General features: G+C 43.3%; 1 protein-coding gene across 3 annotated transcripts in view; it reads right to left on the minus strand.

Annotated features, from left to right (window-relative positions):
• Positions 1–357: 357 nt before the first annotated feature.
• PITPNC1 (phosphatidylinositol transfer protein, cytoplasmic 1) overlaps positions 358–17532 on the minus strand; it is a 239540-nt gene continuing 222365 nt past the window's right edge. Inside the window, exons 9-10 of one of the 3 annotated variants that reach the window (XM_004693447.2) lie at positions 8870–8988; positions 358–4895 (exon numbers count right to left, since the gene is read on the minus strand). In XM_004693447.2, coding sequence (XP_004693504.1) covers positions 4890–4895; positions 8870–8988 — 125 coding nt within the window. In that variant the 3' untranslated portion in view covers positions 358–4889. The other 2 variants (XM_012733098.1, XM_012733100.1) reach the window with 2 other exon arrangements.

Below are 17532 nucleotides of genomic sequence, written 5' to 3' on the forward strand. Positions count from 1 at the left end.
TTCCCTGGCTAGCCACCCCGACTGTAGCCTCACCTGTGATGAGGGGGAGCCACCTGTCAGATGAATTGCTTAAGTGTGTGTGTTACTACCGGACCATGCATTCATGTTGGGCATTTCTGGACCAGACTGGTTAGAGCCTGCCCCCAGGGTTTCCCATTGAGGCCCTGACCCTGAAGTTACCATCCACCTATCAGCTGACCTGGCTCCCTGGCACCCATGTTTCTGAACTGGGTCTCAGTACCGGCTGTTGTCTTGTTTCTTCTTCCTCCATGTAGTTTCCTTCCCCTCGCTCCACAAGTTCATACTTGCCAACATGCCCTTGAGAACAGCTAAGAAAGAGGAAGCTACACTTGGAAAGAAGATTGCTTTGTACTTTATTTACAACAGAATGTAAGAAAAAGTAAGTTATTAACAATAATAAATAACTGGGGAAAAACCCCACAAAGCAGCCATAAAATGACACAGGATGGCATGTGTGAAGACCAACTTCTGTCTGCTTTGCCTGTGTGGAACAACGAGTGGCAGAGCTCGCCCTTCCTCGGTGGCAGGGCTCCACTGACGAGTGAACCATCGAGATCCCAGCTCGACATGCAAACACAAAACAGCACACTTGCAGCTACATAAAAGTGGCATCGGGCTAAGCACAACTCAAGGACTCTCTTGGCGACAGAAACAGAAAGGAAACTGCAATCAGCAGACAGGTTTGTGATTTCAAGCAGAAACACAGAGAGGCAGATTTGAAAGCATTTGTTAACAACAAAATTAGTTGGAATAACAGCGTCTGAGAAGTTCTCAACATCTTCACATCCTTTCCTTATACTAACTCCTAAACACTTTGAATACTTACATTTCAGAGGCAAACAGACTGCTTGAGGGGAGAACAGAGAAGAAGCCGATGCTGCTCCTTCCATCTCAGCAAGAGTGGTCGGGGAGTCTGGTTAAGATGGTTCAGCTGCGGTCGCCAGACAGTCTGTTCTTTAAAGTTGGCAGATTGTCACGTGACCCACGGACTCAGCTGCTCAGAAGGGCTGAGGGTGACTTGGTCAGCTCCTCCCTGTTGGGCTATCTGAGTACACGAGGCTGGGAAAGGGTCACAACTGACCCTTTCCTGTTGATGTAAGTCAACCAATGTCAGTCGCAGAACCATGAAGAGACATGAAGAAAGTAGAATTTTAAACCGTGTGTAAATCAGCCGTGACGTGTTCACCAAACAATCCCTTTTCAAAAAGTGCGAGAAGCTATTCTCTTAGCTCACTGTTTATGACAGTGTCATGAAAGAAAACCATTCCTTTTGGGGGCTATGTTGTGTCTTTAAGTTGTCTACATTCTACATCCACAACCATGTTACTGAGACATTTATTTTCACAACTAAAAACATGACTGATCAATAAGTCCAAATAAATTAACATCATTTTCCCCACACAGATGCAACACGGTAACACAGGGCTTATAAATCGGTTTACAAATGAACTCATCTTGTCTTGCTTGTGATGGCAGTAACAGAAAAATGTCTTGCCTCCTTTGTGGCTAAAGCATTTCCTCTGCTTCGCCTCATGACAGTTCCAGAATAGGAAAACAAAATGGCCTTCAGAGCTGACTTATGACAAAGCTTATGTGGTCAAAACACTGAGATCTTCTTAAGCTGGAAAAGCACAGTCAGAGCCGGGATACTGTGCCAGTCAGTGAACAAGGGTGCTTTGAAGTGAAATCCCCTCAAATTAATGAAATGCAGGGTCATTGTGGTGGTTTCCACTGACATCAAAGATGAAGATGGGGTGAATATGCATTGGCTTATGGATTATTTATTTAAATTTCACTACCGGAGACTTAAAAACTGGTGGTGTCTGATTTATTATACTCTATTTATATATTTACACTGGTATCATACAATTTTGGTGGACAAAGGCGAAGGTTTCCACATTGCAGACAGAGGCACTGAGATAAAGATTCTGTTTCCCCTCAAACATGCTTAAAGAATTCAAGGTTCTGCTTTTTTCTTCTAAGTTTCCATCATGCAGTGACTTAACTTCCATCTTTATAGGAATGATTAATGTTCTATGTACATATTCATCGCAGGTTTTCACCCCACAATCAACAAATTCATGGGGGGCAGAAAGTGAAATGACATTTGAAACTCAAGACAGATAAAACGTTGGAAGTCATTTATGCCTTATGATGACTGGATTAAATATTCAAAGCAGTTAAATGAACACTGGCACCCCCCCACCCTTTGAATGCACACAAACCACACGTAGACAGGAAAACAACGTACTTGAAGAGCACACGCATTTGTTGGCTAAGAATCATACAATCGTCAGAGCTTCGCAATTGATGTCTGTGGATATTAGGCTGGCTTTAAGAGAAAGAAATCTCACAGAAGGAATTCACAAATTCGCTTTCTAAAGCATATAGAATTGTTGATCTGGATAGCAGAAGTTACTTTACAAAAAGGTAAAGAAGATGTTCATGGAAAAGCTAGGTGCCGATGGTTAACCACTGGCACAAAATCAATCGGATGTGAAAGTCGTGATCCCACCCCAACCTGATTTCAGCTTGCAAATGGTAAGCAAATGCAAACGCTATGCCAGTGTCTTCTGAAAGTAGAGTTTTGCTTCCTAAAGTCAAACATTCTCATTTTTAGGACTACTGTGTGGGAGGGAGCAAAGTCCAAGGGGTTTGAGAAAAGACTGTTTTCCCACGAGCAGGAATCATGCTATCACACCATGCAAAGAAGGAGTCTTGCTACCAGGCTGTCATTCTCAGCGGAGATGCAGTGTTGCCCTAAGTTACTGGTGACTGGTTTCCTTTGCGTTCTGGATTTATTGATTTATTAAGGTCAATGTCAACCTATAGATAAAAAGAAATGATCTTGACAGTCTGACGTATGACTTAGAACACTTGGTGCTGGGCTCACGGGGCCAGCGCCGGCACCTTGGGAGAGTTTATCAACTTGAAAGACACTATGCAGAGAGCAGAGCACGGAGAGGGAAGCAGGCAGGGTCCATTGGCTGAGAGCCTGTGAGGAGACCGTGATCTTGGTCTATGTTGTTTCCTTTGGGATCTGTGTTTTGGGAAGGCCCCTTTCCTGAGGTTGGAGGTTAGGTCAGGAAGGCTAGCTGGGGCCTCAGAGTTGCCCAATCATTTTGTTTTCTTCCTCTCTGGGAGGACAAAAGTAAATGCTCGATTCTGCTTGCCTTTCCTTCTGCGTGTCAAGGCAGTGAGGTGCAGAGGTGAGTGTGTGTTCTCTTTAGATCAAAGGAGAGTTCTTGTTCAAGACCCTTTAGTGAAGGGTCTTGTCTCCCATCAACTTTCTAATCTGGCACTACCTCTGCTTGAAGAAAAGAGAATCAGACAGATGACACCTTTTATCATTCTTCCTTTGTGAGTCTACAAATGGGAACCAGCAATTCTGCTCATTCTCTCCTCCCACTCGACAGTATTTACTTAAGTTCTGTGACATTCCCAGTGTTTGAGTTTCAAGTAAAGGAGCCAGAGGATGAGTCTTTTCTAAGACCAGTGATGGACCATCCGTCCCAGAGACGTCTAAATTGACCTAGGAGTGTCTGGCTGTTACTAAAAGTAAAACCAGGATGGAGGGTGGATGGGAGACAATTCTCCTTTTTAGGACCGAACCAGACATTCTGACAGTTTCAAAGTCCAGTGAGCTTACTCTACTCTTGAACTCATTTGAATGGGCAAACAGTCAATGAATTCTATTCAATTAACTGCAAATTCTGAGAATCTTATTGGATGACAGAAGCTGACAAGTCAAAGTTTTTGGTGTCTGTAGAGAAAAAAGATGTTTGCCTCATCTGGGCCTCTTGGTTCCTAAACCAAAGCATTCTAAAATCAGTCCGTTGGGGTCACATTCGCTTATGCAATTCTTAAAGGTTTCCGAGGCCATGAGGGCACAAGGGGAAAGTTATTAAAAGACAGGAACAAGTGGAATCTTTATTAAATGCTGTGAAAGCTATAAATAAGTTATCATTAATTGCACTTGGAGCCTCTAGAGGTTGATAATTAAAATTTTCAAAAAATTTAAAGAGTTAATTAGGCCCCAAATCCTGAGTCAGACTAATCAAAAATAGGAATCTCAGAAACTTTTGGTATTCAAGTATTGGTGATGAGCAGTTCAAAATTTAACAATTAGATTATGCCTGAGAATAGTATTTTTGAGAATTTCAGGTTTGATGGGAGGAAATTGACTTCACTCTTTAACCACACCCTATGACAAAAGTCATGCCACATTTTTGTTTTTTTACCCTCAAAGTCCAACCAACTTCATCCAAAGCTTAATGCTTAATGACAAGACTTCCTCCCTGGCTTCCAGCTGTGGCTACAGAAGATTCCTCTGTCCTTTGCAAGTCTTACATTTTACATCTAATATGAGGCTGTGTGGTATACTTAGGGACTCTAATAGGTGAATTACTTAACCACATGCACACTCAGAGATTGAAGGGACGTTTGAGTGACAAAGCAGTCTTTTTCTTTATCAGAAGATTCTTTAAAAAAAAAAAAAAGCACACACACACACACCCAAAATGAAAATATAAAACCCCATGAAATATTCATTTGAAGTTACTCTGATTTGGGTCGACATGGCTTATCTGAGGCGTGGACGCCAGGTAAATTCAGGGTGGCTTTCTTCTCAGGGTCTGGAAGCGTCAGAGTTTCTGGGGCCGACTTTTTCCGGGGTCGATCTTTGGGAACTGACAGAAATTCTGGGGCGTCTGTGGCGAGAGGTGTGGACGGAGCACTGGAAGGGGCGCTGCGGACTGACGAAGGAAGCAGGGAGATGCTGGAGATAGAAATTGCAGGTGGAAAGACGCCGATTTTCTTGTTGGTGGCTTCCTGAGTGGCTCGCTCAAACTCTCGGACTTCATCCATTGTCATGTCTTTGAGGAAAACAAGCAGAGAGAAAAATGAGTGGCTATTTAAGAGATGCAGAGGGAGTCAGTTCTGTGCCAGGTTTTAAAGGACCTACAGGAATCCCGTCACAGAGGGCCTCTCCAGAGGATACAGCCAAATTGCCATGGAAATGCTAAACCTTGCGGTTTTTTTTTCTTTTTCTTTTACTGAGGCAAACCTCTGGGAAAAAAAAATCCCTTTATGAATGTCCACCCCCAAATTTCCAAAGTGTTCTTCATCTAGAAATTTAATAAAAATTCTGAGTAAGAACTTAGCAGGTGAGTACAGACCGGCTGGAGGCCCTGTGTGTGGGGGGGTGCTGTGGCCATGTGTGTATGGAGTTGTTATTCAACCGCGTTACCTTTTCTACAAAGAAAAGGTCGTCAAAACAATGGATGGCTCAAAAACAGATACATATAGTCTACTTTAGATTATAGAAATACAAGTATAACTTTCTAGGATAAATAGGCAAATCACCAGAATTTCTCAACATGCTATCTTTTTATTTAGTGTATTCTGGGGGGAATTACTGTTTTCCTGATTGTGTATCCAACTCAGGTTGCTTACATGCTGTGTTATATTATATTATATTACTTCAGCTTAAAAGACAACAAACCCTGCTAGTTAGATGAAAGGCCAAAAAAAAAAAAAAAAGCCATTTCTCAAGAAAACAAAGAACAGAGAATAAAAGAATAGGGTCATTTGATGAGAATTTTATTTAAAAGAAAACAAAGCATTATTTGGAGTTCAAGAAATAAATTCAGTAATGCCTTATTTAATAGGCATGTTCTACATTATAGATTTTCTAAATAATTGAAATATTCTTATCAAATGAAAAGAAAAAGAAAATTAAAGGTAAATCTTTTAAAAATATATTTACTGTATTATATACACTATCTTTTATATGTAAATATATCCAATCTCTATTACTATGCTATAATAATGACTTCTTTTTCAGGTTTATTTGCTTTTTAGGGTTTGATATTTCATTCCTTGTCCTCCAAAACTTCATTATTGGTGCTGTTACGGCTATTATTAATCACTTTCAATCTGGCTATCCCTGATACCCTTTGCAATTAAAAATTTTTTTTTTAGAAAAACAGGGGTGTAGGCCAGAGGTGTGGGGGTGAGAGGACTCACTAGAGACAGAGTAGGGAGCAGAATAGGAGGTTCTATTGAAGTACACTGCTGAGGAGAGCAGCGGGCGGGTCAGGAGAGGTCTGCTGTGCCACGTGGATCAGCTCCCTGGTTGGGGATCGAACTCAGATCTTAGGAGTGATAGTGCTGAGACTTAACCCCTAAGCCAGCAGGAAGACCTCTGCAATTTTTTCAATTTGTTGGTAACAGGAAAAACAGTTGACTGGGCTCCTTAGAAAAAGCACCAAGTGGAGGTCTCAGGCCTTGTCCTTGAGCAAAGATGAAATCTGCTGCCAATGGATCTTGTACATCTGTTCCAGCTCCCTAGAGACTCATCTTGTCCCCTTCCATGAACTTAACAGTTGAACCTTCACAGATGATGTTGCATAAACTAACATGAACCAATATGGTCACATCCAAAATGGTAATTACGGAATGAATATTCATAATGTGGTATATACATCATTAAATTATACACAGAGTGGGTCATACCAGAACATATCAGCAAATCAAAAATGTTTTTTTAGAAGCAAAATCTTTAAGAGAATTTCCTGGGCACAATTATTAAAATTTTCTGAAAGGGAAAAGTTTTCACAAAGGAAATAGAAGATGATGACAGAGTTGATATGTGATACTCAGAAGAAAAGAAAAATTTTACCTGTAAACTTACCATTTAAAATATCTAAACCTACCATTTTTAGCACATTTAAAAAAATACCAAGACTGTTAAAAAGGCTAAGAAATGAGCTTAAGTTTTTTTTTAAAAGAGATTTACTTTCAAATAAAATTAAAACTCTCAAATGGGGTATGTTTCTGTTATATAAATGGATATCATCTTTGAAAAATTAGGCTTTCTAAACAGGTGGCAGAATAGTACTTTACTCCACATAGCCAGCAGGGGGCAGAAATCACCCAACATACACAATTTTGATTTTACATTCCCTTCCAGAGTCTCTTAGAAGTTCCCTTCCTTGAAGGCATTGAAACTATTCAATTGAAAAAGAGACTGTTATTTCCTTTTTGCATGGATGTTATGTGTATTCATGGGTGAAAATTTTGCATAATTTCAATCTAATTAGTTCCTACTGAAGTCGATGGCTTAAATTTTATTGAGCACCCATGAAATTTTTATTTGCCATGGACATCAGTCTCTTCGTTTCAATTGATTTTTCAATAGGACAGAGAAGACAATGGAAAAACAGATGATCTCCAATTTGATGAACTCCCAAAGATTATTTGGAAATGTCGTGAGCATTCAAATAATCTCTTTTTGTAACTTCTGGGCAAGCAGGTACCCTCAAGTCATGAAGGCCCAACAACTGCATTGCAGGAGATGCATGGACTTCCTCGTGGAGAGCCCTCTGAGGATCACTGGCGAGTCAGTAAACCGGCATTAGATGGTAACACAGTCAACTCAAAAGAAGATCAAGCAAAGAGCCTTAATCTGTGAGCCACGAGAACTCAGAATGAAAAAGGGGGGGCTCAGAATCCTTTAGTTAGAATCCTCTGAATCCTTTGTTTGGTCATATTAGAGCAAGCAGTTTTCAGAGAGTCAAGGCTGTAGGAGGTGAGGGGTGTGGTAGGGTAGGAGCGGTGGAAGGGTTGGAGGGAGAAACGTGTCCAACATTCCTGAAAAGAAAAGGTAGTTGAAAGTGATGGAAATTCAAGGCCAATTTCCTTACGGAGCAGCTAACTGGGTAAGTCCTATCGGAACTGGTCTACACAGAGAACCTCAGTTAAGTCTTAGCTAAATAAATGCCTGCAAATGTAATGAAACGCATGCAAAACCAGGAGAAGAGTTAGGGTCATTCGAAGGCAGGCAGTCACATGCATCCAAGCAGACCCTGTACCTGGTGGCTCGCTCACATTCCAAAGACATGCTGTAAACGCTTATTAAAAAAGGCCGAGGTGCTGCAAAAGGTTCTAAAGCATCCATTTACAACAACGGCTATCTTTTGCTTTTCTGTAACTAAATTACCTACTTTGAAATAATTGAACATTTATTATTCTAGGCCCTGAGCTAACAGACAAGGCACCCAAAGAGATCACAGTTTTGACCAAAGATATATAGAAACAATGTGGTGATTACATTTCCTATCTTGTCTGGGTCTCCCCTGCAGTAGGATGAATAATTGAGAGATAACTGTATTTAAGCTGGCTTCTACCATAGAGTCAGCTCTCAATTTCCGATGTGCCGCTAAATAACTTGAGGTTCTTTAAAGCTTATCTTAAGTCCCAGACTAGGCCTATTACTGGCCAACATGGTCCCAGCTCACGGCACATTCCCTGTTCAGCCAGTATGTGTAGAAGGGAGTTGCATTTTGAGATTAACTTAAGCAAAAAGAAACTGATTGACTAAAACAGCTATATAGAGCCAAAGAAAACATTTCAAAGCAAATGCAAAGAAACCTAAAATTCCAGATGAGCCTGAAGCTGTCCCTTGAATGAATCACTGTGTGTTAACCATGTCTTTAAAAGTTACTGACACGCTAGTCTTGTGTTCCTATGACCTCTGTTTTCACCCGTCTATCATGGTGCAGGACATACAGAAAGGTCTCCACTCTTCACGTCCGTGGTTTGATGACTGAAACAACCCCTAGTCAGTTGGCTTTAAAGAATCAAAATATCTGGAAGTATGAGGTGACCCTGACCCGCTCAGACGCTTGTCCCCCCTCCCCCTGCCCCAAATTCTTCACTAACAGCCCCTGGGACAAGACATGTTTTGTGGAAGGGTGAGGACGGCCATCCACTCTATTGTAATACAGGTCGGTTTATGTGTACATTTGGTAAAGGGTGGGCAACATGTTTTAAAAATTCTACATACACTTGTTTGGACATGGCTGTCTATGTCATCCACAGTGGAGGAATGCTGATTGCAAACTTTTATGTTGGTTTGTTCATGCATGTTTTTCTCGTATTCCCGAACATCCTCCATTGTCATATCTGAAAGAAGGTCAAGATGTTGGCAACTTCCATTATTCAATGCACACTTCAATGGGGAGGCTTAGGAGAAGATGGCAGCTTAGCAGAAGCCAGAGAGAGGTTTAAAAAGCAGGGAATTCAGTAACTTTATGAAAAGCAAATCATAAAGTTAGCTAAACCAGCCAAAGAGGGAGTGAGTGCAAGGAGGTCAAGTCGAATCATCTCGGAAGAGGGGATATGACTTAGGGCTGGTGCTTCTCAAGTGAGCTAGGTAGAGTGTTAGCGTGTGGGCCGTGCTGCAGCCGGAGATCTCCTAAAGCATCTTAGAAGATCCTGTTCAGGACAGGGGCAAGCTTGGACCGCTCAGTACTTACCTTCCACAGACCTTTCAAAAACAGATTTGGAGGTTCTTGAGATGAATGCATCCACAACAGAAAGGCCACTTTCATGGCCACTACAGGATGTAGCAGGCAGCGGGTCCCCGGGACCAGTGAGACCTGGTGCAGTGTTCACACGGGGTTATGTTTTTGGCAGAGAATACTCGGTGTCAGCGAGTGTAGGTCTCTACTGAACTGCAAGTCTTGCCTAACAGCTTGAGGGTGGCTGGCACTGCTTCCACCCACACTGATCTATAAATAAAATGGCACATGACATTATGGTTCTTGGCCTGAGCCTGCAGTTTTTCAGTATTCAGGATAATGAGCCAGCGGTTCCCAATGGGGATTATCGTGACATTTACGGTTGTCACAGCTGGGATGGGGGTGCTATTGGCATCCAGTGGGTAGAGGCCATGGTAGCCATGGGCCATGCTACAATGCACAGAACCTTCCTTCCTTTACTCCCCGTTCTCTCCCCTCCCCTCAACCCCCCTCCCCCAAGTATTATCTGGTCCAAAATGTCAATGGTGCCCAGGGTGAGAAACTGGCTTTTAATCCAACTGATAAAATACTAAAACAAAGAACCCATCCGTCAGCAGTTGGTGAAATTCATAAAAATAACAATAGTCTCACTTTAAATACTGCTGTTGTTTCAGCCTCCTCCTAACTCCTCCTCTTCCGCTACTCTGCAAGTTTTTATCCGCAGTTTTCCCTGATGGGCATTGCTCTGCTGCTCTCCAAGTGGAATTTAACCTCAGGCCTCTTTATGATGTAGGCTGAGCAGCAGCGGAATCGGCCACCCCAGAACTAACTAGCGTGGTGGGATCTGAGTGGTATTCGCAGAATTTTTTCTTAAGTATTTTCTGCAACCATGTGTGATCGATCCATGTGTGTCATGTGAGATCTGTTCATTTCCCAAAAGCAGAAGTGCCAGAAATTTTCACTTGAGTCCAGTGTGGCCTGGGGCCATGGTCAGGAGGGGGGGGAGAAGGGGGGAAACTTTGTTCAGATCTGGGCTGTTTTACTTAGTTGATGATTTTGACACGCTCCAAAACTGTCTATCAAAGATGCTGTCCACAAGCAAAGTCAGTATCAAGAATGCCAAGCAGAGTCTGGCCAAGCAAAGAGCATAATTTTTTTTTTTTTTTTTTGATTATCAAGGAAACTGGAAAGCAAGAGAGATGCTGCTTTTGATGAAAACAAATGCACCTTAGTTAACATTTATAACACATTCTTCCAATACAATCACTTTAATTTTGATGACTGATGATCACAATTTCTTAAACACAGGTACACCTGGAATGAGTACTAAGGTGGTATGCAGACAAAAGTTTAAAATTAAAAGAAATGTCTGCAGTCAGACATTCACAAGACCCACTCCATACCCCCAACAGCATGACCGTAATTTGGAAAATAAAAACAAAGGCATTTTCATTTCTTTGTTCTAGTGAATCCCAAAAGGATTCATTCTTCATCTTTAATTAGCTCAATGTTAAGTGACTGCTTAAACTGTGTGGCTACATGCTTTCAAAGAGAGAGAAATCTGACAGATGGGAAGAAGGGTTTGATAACAAAGATACTCCCTGTCTTGTCCAAGATAGCAAAGAATCGAAAACGACCAAGGTGACTGATCGTCCCAAGGAACTAAACTAAAAATGATGTGGGAGAATGTTTAACACTATAGAGAAATGTGTCTAGTGGATTGTTAAATAAAAAATAAATGGTAAAGAAAACTATGCATATTATAGGAAATGACTTTTGTCAGAAAAGGCCTGTACACATTTAAACAAGGCGGTCGGCTACATTTCAAGACAACACGTTAACATTTCAACAAAATGACATGTTAACGGGATGGTTTCAAGGAGTCAGAATTTTAGGTAATTTTCTTTTCTTTCTTTTTGCTTGCTTATATTTCTTTATTTCCCTTTTTTTGGTTTATTTTCTCTAGCTAATAAGCACGACTTGTAAAATATGGAAAAAAGGATTTTATTATAAAATCGATTATTTGGAGTCACTAGGAGGTGGACATAATACTTTGCAACAACGAAGGAGAAGGGACATTTTTCTAGAATTTCTGTCCATTCTAGAAAGAGAATCCCCCACTTTTTATTTAGACAAAGAGTTAAAAAACAAAGCTGCAGAAAATTTCATCGAAAAGAAAAACAACTCTCCCCATTAGGGGGAGTTACATAAAAACGAGTGCTTTTCATAAAGATGATGATCCCCGCTGGTGCAGTAGGAAAATGATGTTTGTCCAGATCTGAAATAGTCCCATGCACCACACGGGCTTCATGGAAATGGAGGCAATGTGTTCAATGTTTTTCAGTAATTTATGGAACGTGATCACATTTTACCTGGTAAAATGTGCCTTGTTTTACTCCTCCTGCAAAGTATATTACCTCCACATCTACATATGAAGAGTTCTTTCAGTGAACTCATGCCCGGTGTCAGAGTATACTGTCAGAGATCACTTGTCTGCATTATTGATTGATTTTCAATGATCCAGCAATTTAGGTCTGGATCTCTTTATGCCTAGCAAAGAAATGCCTGTGTATGGGAGAAACTTAATTATTCTGTAAATATGTTGATCATCACACTTTTCATGGATAGATTGAAAAGGACATAACTTACTTCTCTTAAATAAAGTTTTGTAAATAAAGGTTTTTTTGGTATTAGTTTATGTTTACATATTTTTGTGCATTTTTCCATCTCAGTTGCAAAGGGTTTTTTTTTTTAAGTAGATCTGATCTTTTTTTTTAAGATTTATTTATTTATGCATGCACACCAGAGGGGGCGGGGCAGGGGAGAGGATTCACCAGAGACAGGCTGGGGAGCAGAACAGGCAGCTGTACTGAAACCTGAAACACAGGGCTGAGGGGAGCAGCGGGGGACAGGAGAGGTCTGCCGCACCCTGTGGTCACTCCCTGGCCAGGATGGCGCTCTAGCGGAAGGGGCTGTGGCTTGCTCCCTGTGCTGCTCTGTCACCAGCCCACAGATAAAGGTTTCTTAGACAACGAATTCTGGGCTTGTCTGCTTGAGTTGAGAGGAGATTGACTCTTGGTCATCAGAGATTGCAGATCTCTTCAGCCCTGGAAGTTCCCTGGGGTCCCAAGGCCCGCCCCTGCCCGCTTCAGCCTGTGCCCCTTGCAATACCAACCCTTCCCTGTCTCTCTCAGTCTCCTTCAGGTGTGGGGCCAGCACATCTGAGCCTCCTTCCAGTATGTGGGTCACACTGGGTGGGACCTGAGCAGAACCTTCTGGACCAGGGGACTGGGCCGAGACCGGATCTCCTCTCCCAGCAGCCCAACGTGATCAAAGAAGCTCTGGCCTTGGGGATTTGTTAATTGAGGAATTGTCTTTGATTCATAAGCCATGGACTAAAGCTCCCACAAGAGCCAAACCAACCTCAGCTACCCGAGTCCTGGGCTGCTTCAACCACTTTTTGCTTTTATAGAAAATATAAGTTTCGAGTGTTTAGTCCTTGAGAACTCTAGTAATGAAGGGGATGTATTCCACAGGAATAATTTGAACAGTATTGGAATATATAGGGGAAAAAAGTTTAATTCCTGTTAACCTTCCCCATCAATCCTTTTTCATTTGGAGATAAACCCCATGAAAAGTCTGAGGCACAGATTGCCAGAATCTTTTTCTATGAATTCACAGGTCTGTTACCTGCACATACATTTAGCTTCCTTTTGTTTTGACAGGAATCACACTACAGTCTACTCTCCCAGGCAATTGTACATATTGTTCTGGCTTACCTTTTCTATTAGTGAAAACATACCTATTTCCATACCAGTGCTTACAGGACTACCTTATTCTCCTTAATAGTTGCACACTGTATATATAGCCTGGTGTCTTACAACTTACTTGGCCTTATTCCTGTTAGTGGATGGACGTGTATACTGGGCATTACTACACTGTACCAATTTTTCACTTTTTTTTTTAAAGATTATTTATTTGTGCATACAGGGTACAGGCCAGAGGTGCAGGGGCAGTGAGAGGATTCACCAGAGACAGGGTGGGGAGCAGAACAGGCAGATCGACAAAGCACACTGCTCCCCGCTGTGGGGAGCAGTGGGGAGAAAGGAGAGGTCTGCCGCTCCACGTGGGTCAGCTCCCTGGCCTGGGAAGTGCTAGGGGCAGCTTTGTAGTGCTGTGCTTTAACCTGCTGTGTTACCAGGGAGGGCCCTGGTTTTCACTTTTATAAACAACACTGACTGAATATCTTTGTACCGATGTTCACAAACACATTTAGAAAAATAACAATCTAAAAGTGGAATGCTTTGGCCATGGGTGCTTCTCCTTCTGTGGTTTATCTAGTCTGGCTCTTTATCTTTTGGCTTCTGAGTTATTGGATTTTTTATTTCTAGAACCTCCTTATGGATTATAGCTATTAATCCTCTGTGGACTGTATATGTTGAAATAGTGTCTAATCTTTCAACTGTGTTTATGGTAGCAATTTTCTTTCAGTCAGTTTAGGTTGAAAGAAGGGAGGTCGACTTTACAGGAAGTGAAGTTTCTGTGTTGGAAAGGCTGTTAGGATAGATGTCAGTGAGACAGCCGGAGAAACGGCAAACACCATGTGACAAAGCAATCAAGAATTTCCTTTACTGGATCGCATGCGCGTAGCGCTAACAATTTAAAAAATGGACCTTTTACTCTAACGCAACGGCCTGTCCGAGGGCACATTATGGCTTCTATCCTTCATCTCACTATGCTCCAAGGTTCCACAGCCTAAACAGAATCATTTTTTCTTACTCTAAGTCAAAATGGAAGTTGGGGGATGAAGGAGGCCCCACAAATCATGTGTCAGGTTTGATATTCTTTTGGCTGCTGAAAACGGCAGCAGTCTTCCATATGTCTTTCTTCACCATTTAAAATGATGACAAATTCAATACGATGTTGTTATAAATAGCTGAGGGGTGACTCCACCTTTGTGTAGTGAAAGTGACCAATGCTTGGCCCTTCTTGGTGGTGCAAAGGGTTGAAGCACAGCGCTACAAGCCACTGGGGCATGACTTCCATCCCCGGCCAGGTTGCTGACCCACAGGGACACAGCAGACCTCTCCTGTCTCCATGCTGCTCCCCCCAGCAGTGGATTTCAGTGGATCTGCCTTTCTGCACCCCACTCTGTCTCTGGTGAAGCCTCTCACCGCCTCTGCACCACCTCTGGCCTGTACCCCAGTTCTTGTATGCATAAATAAATCGATAGTAGAAAAACAAAAAAGGCCGAAGGCACATCATTCAGACCACTAATATGCGGAATCGTAATCTCCCGTGGTGACTGTTTCCATAGTTCTTAATTCGGGGAGGTGGAGGTGGGTGTCACAGATCCCTTTAAAATCTGATGGAGGGGGCCCTCCCTGGTGGAGCAACAGGTTAGGACGCAGCACTGCAAGTTAGCACAGCCACTTCAGTATGAGTTCGATCTCCGGCCCTGGAGGTGACCCACATGGCGCAGCAGACCTCTCCTGACCTGCCCGCTGCTCCCCTCAGCAGTGTACTTCGTCCGTCGGCCTGTTCTGCTCCCCACTCTGTCTCTGGTGAAGCTGCTCGTGGCCCCTGAAGCTCTGATTGCATAAATAAATGAATCTTAAAAAAAAAAAATCCGATGAAATCTCTGGGTTTTTTCTCCAGAAAAATGAAATAAGCACACACATCAAACACTGCCTCAGAGCCGTGGTCCTGCATGCATATTTCAGTAAACTGGAGGCTGTGGAAAGCCTGGCTTGGTAAATTCAACTCGCGCTGCTCCCCAAGCAGACTTCTTTCGCTACCTCTGGCTTGCTTCACTCACTGTTAGGCCTGCTCAGGGCTTTAGGGACTCAGGATGATCTCTAAGTCCCTTTCATGAGGGAGTTTCATCTACACCAGCCGGAATGACCCCTCCTACTTTTTGGAAAGGGTCAGGATTTCAAAGACATTCATGAGGCTCCGATCAATCACCGCCTCCTTCTGGCAATCTGCTATGCTCTTCTCTCAAAATATTGTCAGATTTGTGAAGCAGCACCATGCTTTTGTGAAGACGGCTGCCTATTTTTATCCACGGCCCCTCTCACCCCATCTCCATAAATGTGTGGCTGTGGAGTTCCTGATTAGTGTTGCAGGGATGCAGGAGAGACCCGAGGCTCCTGGATCTTAAAGACCTTTGAAAGGCAAACTCAACTCGGACCCCAACAGCAGGAGTGTGACAGGGTGCCCTCCAAGAGAATAAGATCACTTTGGGGAAAGTTAGGTGACAGCCAAATGCCCAAACTCAAAAAAGGCACAAAATTAAACTTGGGCCAGAGAAGCAATCACGGTTCTCTAGACTGTCCTTTTTCTAGACTCTTGGTTAAGCACCAGGTTGCTGCTGATAAGAATGGACTGTTTGCATCTGCTGCAAACACACAGCCCAGGAGGCTGCAAGTCAGCCCCAACCCCAGAGGACCTGCTGATTCTGCCCAGAAGGGGCAGAGTCTGCCTCTCACACGGCGCCAGGGCTCAGCAGCTGCTCTTGAACATGCCCACTACTCTCTAGCTGAATTCACGAAAATGTTTTGGTGATCTAATCTGGCTCACAGCCCGTGCAATGTCAGTGGGTTGTTCTTAAACTTGAGCCAGCACCTGGACAGCACCTGGAGGGCTTCTGAAGAACCGACTGGTGGGCTCCACCCTCCACACTCTGGGCCACAGCCAGTTGGGGGTGCTGGAGGGTGAGAGGACTCACCAGAGACAAAATGGGGAGCAGAACAGGCAGATCGACTGAAATCCACTGCTGAGGGGAGTAGCGGGGAGACAGGAGAGGTCTGCTGCACCCTGTGGGTCATTCCCTGGCCGGGGATCGAACTCGTGCTACAGTGGCTGTGGATAGCTTCCATAGTACTGAGACTTGACCCCTGCATCATCAAGGAGGCCTGAGACTGTGCATTCTAGCAAATACTCCAGGACACTGATTTTGCTGGTCCAGGGACCTCACTTTGCTAACCAGTGTCATAAGCTACAGTGAGAAATTTTCATTTATTTATTTTTTTTACTTTAGACTTCTCCTATGTTGGTTAATGAGGCCTCACCGAACCTGGAGAGACCAAAAGAAAAAAAATAAGCAAGGGCTATCCTGGCCCTTCCCACACCCATTTACCCGCAAGGCCCGCTTCCTGCTGCTGTACCTGGAGTAGGTGCTGCCTCTGTGAGCCGGGCTGTCCACTCATCTGGCCGAGCGACGGCGCCTGGCCCACAAGTGAGCCACTGTTTCCCCACAAGCTGCTCTGCTGGGGCAGTGATGCTGGCAGCAATTTACTCGGAATTGACGGGCTGGTTCTAGACCCCTTGGGAGTGAAAAGGCTGCTTGTTTCGGTGGGGGTTAGGCTGTATATCCAGGGGTGCAGACATCTCTGGCGTGCACAGCGCCCTGAGGACCACCATCCACTAGCCCACAGCCTTGTCCTTCTGCACTCAGCTGCAGAAAGGGCTTTCTGTGGAGACACTCCCGAGTCCCCACGTAACCCACCCTAAGTAAACAGGTAAGTGTTCTCAAATGTGTGCAGGAACGGAGCCCTGCGGCTTCTTTTATATATAATTTAGCTTTAGCCCTTCTTAAAGGCCAAGAGCTTTTTTATTTTTAAAAAGTAAATACATTTATTTAAAGATGAAAATGTATCTTTTTAATATCATCAGTCCTGTTTACTTGTTCCTAAACATCACAGGATAACCACTTTTTGGTAGTTGTTTTCTTCAAGCTGGGGTCTAAACAAGATCCACACATTTCATTTGATCAATAAAGTTTTATGTTTTTTAAAAGTTAAAAAAAAATTAAAATAGTTTATTTTTACATATTCTTGTGCATTTTCCCATCTCAGTTGCAATCCCCTTGGGGGCCAAGAACTCTTTTTTGACTAAGTCTTCAAGTTCACTACCTTACCCCAGGCTCAGTGGTGAGAGCACAGAGTTGGCCCCCATTCTCTGTACCCCCTTTCTAAAAAGATTTAGTTATACATACAGCACTGGGGTACAGGCCAGAGGTGCAGGGGTGGTGAGAGGACTCACCAGAGACAGAGTGGGGAGCAGAACAGGCTGAGTGACGAAGTACACTGCTGAGGGGAGCAGCGGGGAGACAGGAGAGGTCTGTGCGCCCTGTGGGTCACCTCTAAGGTGGGGATCGAACTCGTGCTGAAGTGGCTGCACCACCAGGGAGGGCCCTGTGCCC

This window comes from Condylura cristata, unplaced genomic scaffold, assembly GCF_000260355.1.
Source record: "Condylura cristata isolate star-nosed mole 26May11 unplaced genomic scaffold, ConCri1.0 scaffold00038, whole genome shotgun sequence".
Classification (NCBI taxonomy): domain Eukaryota; kingdom Metazoa; phylum Chordata; class Mammalia; order Eulipotyphla; family Talpidae; genus Condylura; species Condylura cristata.